Genomic DNA, 8,425 nt, shown 5'->3' on the forward strand with positions numbered 1-8,425 from the left:
CCTGTACAGTGAAAACCGGGATTCATCCGTGAAGAGAACACCTCTCCAAAGTGCCAGACGCCATCGAATGTGAGCATTTGCCCACTCAAGTCGGTTACGACGACGAACTGCAGTCAGGTCGAGACCCCGATGAGGACAACGAGCATGCAGATGCTTATGGTAGAGAAATGAACATTCAATTCACGGGCAATAGCTCTGGTGGACATTCCTGCAGTCAGCATGCCAATTGCACGCTCCCTCAAAACTTGCGACATCTGTGGCATTGTGCTGTGTGATACAACTGCACATTTTAGAGTGGCCTTTTATTGTGGTCAGCCTAAGGCACACCTGTGCAATAATCATGCTGTCTAATCAGCATCTTGATATGCCACACCTGTGAGGTGGATGGATTGTCTCGGCAAAGAAGAAGTGCTCACTAACACAGATTTAGACAGATTTGTGAACAATATTTGAGAGAAATAGGCCTTTTGTGTACATAGAAAAAGTCTGAATTTTTCATGAAATTCAGCTCATGAAAAATCTTTTTCAAATCTTTGAGTTCAGCTCATGAAAGATGGGGGCAAAAACAAAAGTGTTGCGTTTATAATTTTGTTCAGTGTAGATAGATAGATAGATAGAGTTATTAGTTAGACACAAATAGACAGTTAGTCAGACAAAAATAGACAGACAGACAGACCGATAGATAGATAGATAGAGAGAGTTACTAGTTAGACACAAATAGACAGTTAGTTAGACAAAAATAGACAGACAGACAGACAGAGACAGATAGATAGAGTTATTAGTTAGACACAAATAGACAGTTAGACAAAAAATAGACAGACAGACAGATGATAGATAGATAGATAGATAGATAGAGTTATTAGTTAGACACAAATAGATAGTTAGACAAAGACAGACAGACAGATAGAGTTATTAGTTATTAGACAAAAATAGACATAAACAGTTAGACAAAAATAGACATAAACAGACAGACGGACGGACAGATAGATAGATAGATAGATAGATAGATAGCAAGTCATTAGTCATGTCTTACACTTGATCATACTGACGTCATTGGCTCCGTCTCCGATGGCGAGAGTGACGGCTCTCTTGTGTCTCTTTATGACCTCAACCACCAGAGCTTTCTGCAGTGGAGTGACCCTACAGCAGATGACTGTCTTACACAGACACGCCACGTCCACCAGGATCTGCTCCAGGTCTGCCTCCAGGGCATGAGCCTTCAAATAACAACACACAAACCTTACATTCAATGCCATCTATACACTCTCAGCATGTGTTGGCAGAATTCTTTCAATTAAGTTCATTTGTCAGAGCTTTGAATTGATCTCACTGGCCTCAAAGACACATTTATCCAAGCAAAACCAATTTCAGCCACTCTCTAACTTAAAACCCAATTTTTTAAGGATAATGCTGAACCGAATGTTCGGTTCAAACAGAACGGCCATCGTTAGGAGCTTAGCAACACATTATTAATGCAGCAATTAAGTCAAATTCTCTTCAGGACCCAGACTGAGGACCTTACCAAACTGTGTCCGTTGATGATTAAAGCGTACTCTGCGATGATGGTCTCTTCAAAGACAGAGTCACTTGAATACAATTCTGTCTTTTCCATGTCAAGGCCACTGCTGATTTTGTCTTTGCTGGGTCCCATGATTCTCTCTTTAGCTGTCCTGTGCACAAAGCAACAGAAAAATACATTTTATTTTACAATAGCTCAAATAATGGTTTAATTCAAATTGACAAAACAAGCTTTAGGCACTGTACAGAAATGACATTTTTGGTGAATCTGACTCGTTCAAATCTATCTGGCTATAAACAAACACAAAATGCATACATGTGAATAATTAAAAATAAATACCTTAAATTCAATTTGAAGAATGAATTCGATTTGTGTACAGAGTAGACAAAGAGTGAAATGTCACCTGAGTTCCTGTTGAACCTCAAGCATGGTGTGACCTGAGATTATAAACACCTCGTTCATGTCGTCTCTGAGCATGTTACAGGAGTAGCCAATGTTCATTGCTGTCTCTGCAACCACAACAGGAACGATTCTAAATTATGTTGTGTAAGACAGTGAGAAAGTGTCTCAATTAAGGTTGAGCAGACTTCAATGAATCCTACATGTTCTCATTAGCACTGGTTACCTAGCTTGTCCCCAGTGAGCACCCAGATCTTGATGTTAGCCAAGGTCAGACAGGCAATAGTCTCTGGAACTCCTTCCTGAAGTTTATCCTCTATGGCTGTAGCACCAAGCAGCTTCAAGAAAATGAGAGACATGTTTGTTTCAAAAGCAAAAATTTAACATTTCCTGTAACTCAACATGAAATCATTGTGAACTCTTAAAAATTAAGGTTTCAAAAGGGGGGGTTTGTAGTGATGCTATAGAAGAACCACTTTTGGTTCCCCAAAGAACCTTTAAGTCGGTTCTTAAAAGAACCATTGTTTTCTTAGTGTGAAAAACATTTTAATAATCTAAAGAACCTTTTTCAACTATAAAGAACCTAAAGGTTCCATGGATGTTGAAGGTTCTTTGTGGAACCATCAATGCCAATAAATAACCTTTATTTTTACAATCACATTTACCAACATGCCCTGCTCTATTTCTTCATACAGAGCCCCAAGTTTTTCTTCTCTGTTCTCCAGTGTTGTGCTGGCAAACAGCAGTTTCTTCATCCATTCATCAAACACGTCTTCATCCAGGTCTTTGTACGCCAGCGCTAATGTTCTCAAACCCTCCCCGGCAAACTCCTGCCACAAAGAAACAGTGGAAATTCATTTATCTCTCACCATGAAAACTGAAACTCAGTCAGTGCCATAAATATTTCTTCAGTGAAAATAAGGAGCTACACAGTTCTTTGATCTAATCAGTGAAAGCATCTATTTCCTGTTTGCTGTCATTATCCATAAGCTTCTAAAAGCATGCTATTTTTACCCCGCTAGCATAGCTTCTTCAGTGACGTCAGTCTGATTGCTCTTTGAGGAACCACAGAAAGCCGTAAATGAGACATGAATGATGGACATCGTCTCATAATAGTACCACAATATGAGCTGCTTTTAGACCGACCATTCGAGCTGTAGACAATGGCCACGTTACGTATAATGATGTGTTATTCTTTCTTTGAATGTGGTTTGAGCGGTTGATTTCACTCATAATATTCATAGCTAAAAATAAAATGACATTTTCACATTTTCTGAGGAAAATCTTATGGTGTTTGTAATAGATGTACCTTTGTTGAAGTAGCTGTATAATGTGCTGGCAAGGACATTAATGAATCACACACTGCTTGGAGCCAGCAAATGTGTTTGTGTAAAGTATTTTCCATCTGAATAGTCTACAAGAACCTTAATGGAATTAATCTGAATAAAATAAAGCCCATCTCTACTAAGACAGAGCTTTTAGCCGAGGAGAAAATTAGACTTGTTTGTATCGATTGTGCCGCTCTGACACTCACGGTGTGCATTTGCTGTAATTTGTCAAGTGAAACGCTGTGTGTCTGCATCTCTAAGTGTCACAAATCTCAAGCGCTTCAACAGCCAAGACAGTGAGTGAAGTAACAAACAAACAAAGACTTAAAAATACAAGAACCTGTATATTCTGAAGCTTATGATTGTTAGTTACAAACGTAACTGTGGTTCTGTGGAGGACTGCCAGAGGCAGTGCTGAAAGCACTAGTGGAAAACCCCTCATGCTCGCGCTTGACCGAGAACAGAATAACAAAGTTGTCACCTCGTGACTCATGACGTGTCTTCAGCTATAATAACCCCTTAACATGTCATCTCGACCTGTAGATCATTCTCGTGATACCAAGTGACCAGAGAGGCAGTGCTGAAAGCACTAGTGGAAGACGAATACCTATGCAGTCACGAGGAATCCCCTTGAGAAGCCATCCGTACAGGCAGAGAGCACTGCAGCACACACCGCTAGCAAGGGCATCACATTCAATCTGTAAAAACGAGAAACGTGCAAGCTGAACTCCAAGTTGCACAAATCTCAGAGAACAACACTTGAACGCTGCCCAAGATGTTGCCAAAGCACGTGTAGAGTGACAGTGAATAGACGATGGCATAGACTGCCCAGCAGACTCGTATGCATGAGAAATTACCTGTATCACCCAGTGCGTCAGTCTCCGTTTGGAAAGTGCAGCACCTCTGCATGCATCACTAAAACAAACAAACTATTGGTCCGTCTTACGCCAAGCTGCTGTCCTATCAATGTAAGCCCTCAAAGACCTAGCTGGACATAGCTCCAATCATACAGTATGTCAGTTTGATCTGCTGGTAGTGCAGCCAACACAATAAGATGGTTCATAAAATGCAGGGACAAAATCTTGGGTAGAAATGCTGGATTGGGCCACAATGAGACACTACTGAATCCATTACTCCTGCGTAATCAGTGAGGGAGCACTCACTGATAAAGCATGGAGTTCCCTCACACGCTTCGCTGTCGTAATGGCCAAGAGAAATGCTTTCTTAAATGACAGCCATTTAATATCAGACTGTAATATTGGTTCAAATGGGGGCTGACACAGGGAATCGAGAACTATATTCAAATCCCACTTCGAACTCCTCACACCACATGGAGGACACAAATGATTAGCCCTTTTCAGGAAGGCAACAATTAACCGGTCAGACCCAAAATGAAGAAGGGTAAGAAACACAACTGTCAGCTCTAGAACATTTATGTGTGCATGGCCCCTTTCCAAGTGCCATTCACTCCTCTTCTGCACCAGACTCCACCCCATCCTAGCAGACTGCCATCTGTCCTGATGACTTCCCACCACGCAGGTGGAGGTCCAAATGGAACTCCTCTGAGGAGAAATTGCTTCTGCAACCAAGGTGCTAGAGCTAGCATGCAACAATGTGTGACTCTGATCTTTGTGTATTTGTTTCATACAGGACACAGATGCTTTTGAATAAGCCATCGTTGGAATGGCCTGAGCCAAAGCAATCCCAGTGATACAGGGCTCGAAATTAACTTTTTTACTTTGTAGCACTGGTGCTCCCAACTTCAAAAAGTTAGGAGCACCAACAAAAATTTAGGAGCACTCACCAAAAATTAATGAGCACCACAACTACAAATTCTATATTAACAGATTTTTTCCTTACACTCTTTACTTTAATGCAGATTTTAGATTGGTTTATATTAGCTGTCAATCACTCAGTCAGTGCTTTCCACTTACTACTGCGAGAAAAAGAATGGGCTGAAGAAGAGAGAAAATGAAAAGAACACTGACAGATTTCATTTGTAAACAACCTAAAGTTAATCTGAGTTTGGTTAAACACGGAGAGAGAGAGCTCGCTCTTGGCGAGGGTTAGGATGGTGTATGCGGTGGTAAACTTTACATTCAGATCTGCCAATTGCACGGAACAGGTTAGGGGTGGCTAGGGGTGTGAGATATTGACAAAAAATTATATACTGTGCTGAGATCTTAAAGACTACAGTGGGCAGCTGACTCCTAAAGTTTTTGATATTCTTCATATACTGTGGTGGTCAGTTCACAGCAGTGACAGAAATTTATCTTTTCCAATAAGTTCAAATTGATTTTTACTTTTTATGGCCATTTTTACCGTAAAGCCTTTTTTTCTAAAAGTGTGCATTATCATTTGAGTCAAATTCTTATATTTAATCAGTCAATTATAATAAGACATTTGGGCTGTTATCAAGCTAATGAAAGTATCAACAAAATGTATCTTTGCAATGCAGAGGAAACACAGAAGCTTCATCTGAAGTGGCATTTAGATGCATTTACACTGATTAATGCAGGACATGAATGCATTTAACCTGCAGTTACACATGCATAAATGTTTTAATATTGTTAACATAAAAAGTTGAACACTGATAATTGAAATATTTGAAACTTTAAATGTGAAAAAAACCGCCAGTAGGTGTCAGCAAGTCACTGTTAATAAGTGAGTCACTTTGCGAGAGCACAATCATTTAACGAATGATTCATTCAGGAACGAAAGGCTGTCATGTTGCTCAGAGACGCAAAACAGCACTGTGGCTTAGTTTGGAATGATTTTTGTTGGCGAAATAGAGCAAAACCTTGTGATACTACTGTCATTGCTGCTGTGAGCTTCCCCAAGAGTCTCATGAGAGAAATGTAGCGCTGAAAATGGCCCACCCGAAGGCGGCCTACAGCCCTAAGAATTTACCTTATTCTCTCCGGAGTTGGAGACGCCAACATTGTGACAGAGTTGAGAGCAAGACCTATGAAATTGATTGTCTGCATTGGGACGAGCTTGCATTTGTCCCAATTGACCGCAATCCCTAAAGCCACAATATGGTCCAACAGATGACGAGCTTGATCTATTGCTTGGTGGGGTGATGCTGTACAGACAAGCCAGTCATCCAGGTATGGCAATACCCTCATGCCATTCCTCTGGAATGGTTCCGATGGCGCCTTGGCAAACTTTGAAAAAACTCTTGGTGCCAGAGCCAGGCCAAATGAAAGGACCCTGAACTGGAATATTTGACCCATGAATGCAAACCGAAGGAATCGCCTGTGTTCTGGAGCAACTGGAACATGAAAACAAGCATCCTTCAAATCAATCGTCACCAACTAGTCTTGTGGCATAATGGCCTGTTTCACATCTGCTGTGTGCAACATCCTGAATGGTAGGAACTTAAAAAAATTATTCAAATTTCTCTCTATTGTCTGTCTCACGCCAGTATGAACAGAGCGTTGACAGCAAAACTGTTTATGGTACCCTCTCGAAAGGGTAGTCAGCAGCCACTGATTTGGTGTTATCGATCTCCAACTCTCTAGGTGACCTTCTGTAAAACAGCTCACTCTCGACATCTCTATGTCAATGATCCCATGGGACGCTTTTCAGTAGAGGTGGGGGGACGTCACTGGGGGCCTGGGTGTCGTGTGTGAGACTGATGTCCACGCAGTAGGCCTAGGAGGTGGAAGAGCTTGTGGGTTCTGATGCTGGAAATGCTGAAGAGGTCTATATGCAGATCTTGCACCAACATTGTGATAACGGACACCAGAGGCTGTTGGTGGTGGTCTGGATCCTGAGGCTGTCCCCACATGACAGTATGTGTTTCAGAAACCAACACACGACGGTCCAAGGGTTCCTGTGCAGCTGGTCCAAAAAATCGACTAGAGACTAATGGCAGTCACCGCAAATTGTTTCGACAGACCTCTGGCAAGGAAGACTGAGTCAACCAAACCTGCCTTCGAGCTTGCACGAGAGTGCCTAAAGCGGTGCCACGGTGACTGGCAATACCACCCATGGCTTGTAAAGAGAGTTCAGTTAGTTCTGTCACTAAGACGTTTTGTTCAGAGAGGAATGTAAAGCTACAAGCATGTGTGCCAAGGAATTGGCAACACGGCCAAGGCTAGCTGTAGAATTGTACGGGACAGTAGCTCATCAGTGCATCTGCATTCGACATTAGGGCAGCGCACTTTATCACAAAGTGCCTCATCGGGAGACACAACGAGTGCCACACTAGATTCAATAGGTGGCATGCTACCAAGTCCCACTAAGTCTTGGTCCTGCATCACAGCCAGTGTGCGGCCAGCTGATCAGGGCGTGTGGCTTTTAATGAGTTTTGTAATGCTGACACCAATACAGATGTAAAGTCCTGACACTGAGGCATAGTAAAGGATGCTCTCTGTGCACGACGTAAAAAAACATTCTCAGAAAATACTGTTGTCTGGGGGGATCCAGATTGATGTGGGCAAGCATCGCTTTTAACGTTCCTTCCAGTGATGCAACAACTGAAGATGACCCACCTGACTTCTCAAACACCATCTCACTGCCAGAATGAAGTGATTTATCTGCAGGCAATTTCTCTTCAGCTCCAGTCATTACTGGAGTAGCTTCAAAAAGTGAGTCAGAGGCAGCCACTGACATCACATCTAACTCCTGCCCTGTATGCATCGGTGGCAATGGTGTGATGCATGATTTAATTTAAGCCTTCTCTTGTACCTCCATATTAGGCTGCACTTTAGCTAGGAGAGGCAGTAACATCTCCACTGCAGAAGACAGCTGATCAACATTGCATTCTAAATCAGAAGATTTAGTCTTCTTATTCTTTTTTTTCATTTTGAAATGTTTGTTTAGGCTTACGATCGATTGCAGTGACACTGGATGAAAGTAGCAAACCTTCCGGTCCTGATTCCAGGCCCGCCAGATGCGATCGAAGCACAGCGAGCAGCATTATGGCGCATAAAGGACATGGGTCACGTCACACATAGCCTCTTTCAAAAAACACATTATTTTCCACATACTGTACATTATTGTTTCTCCTCTATGCCCCGCCTTTCTGAAACGCGTCGATTTTTACAAAGCTCATCGTTTTGAAAAGCGAGGTGTGCTCTGATTGGCCAGCTATCCAGTGCGTTGTGATTGGCCGAATACCTCAAGCGTGAGACGGAAATGTTACACCCCTCACCATACTGTGATGCCGTCT

The 8,425-nt window shown here is 42.1% G+C and overlaps 1 protein-coding gene across 2 annotated transcripts in view; it reads right to left on the reverse strand.

Annotated features, from left to right (window-relative positions):
• Positions 1-8,425, reverse strand: part of LOC107739075 (probable phospholipid-transporting ATPase IM) — a 42,545-nt gene that overhangs the window by 7,162 nt on the left and 26,958 nt on the right. For both annotated transcript variants that reach the window (XM_016551055.1, XM_016551054.1), the window contains exons 18-22: positions 2,584-2,748; positions 2,145-2,256; positions 1,923-2,028; positions 1,523-1,670; positions 1,034-1,217 (exon numbers count right to left, since the gene is read on the reverse strand). In XM_016551055.1, the coding sequence (XP_016406541.1) occupies positions 1,034-1,217; positions 1,523-1,670; positions 1,923-2,028; positions 2,145-2,256; positions 2,584-2,748 (715 nt within the window). The remainder of the gene's footprint in view (positions 1-1,033; positions 1,218-1,522; positions 1,671-1,922; positions 2,029-2,144; positions 2,257-2,583; positions 2,749-8,425) is intronic.

The sequence above is a fragment of the Sinocyclocheilus rhinocerous genome, unplaced genomic scaffold, assembly GCF_001515625.1.
Source record: "Sinocyclocheilus rhinocerous isolate Xijiao unplaced genomic scaffold, SAMN03320098_v1.1 scaffold675, whole genome shotgun sequence".
NCBI lineage: Eukaryota > Metazoa > Chordata > Actinopteri > Cypriniformes > Cyprinidae > Sinocyclocheilus > Sinocyclocheilus rhinocerous.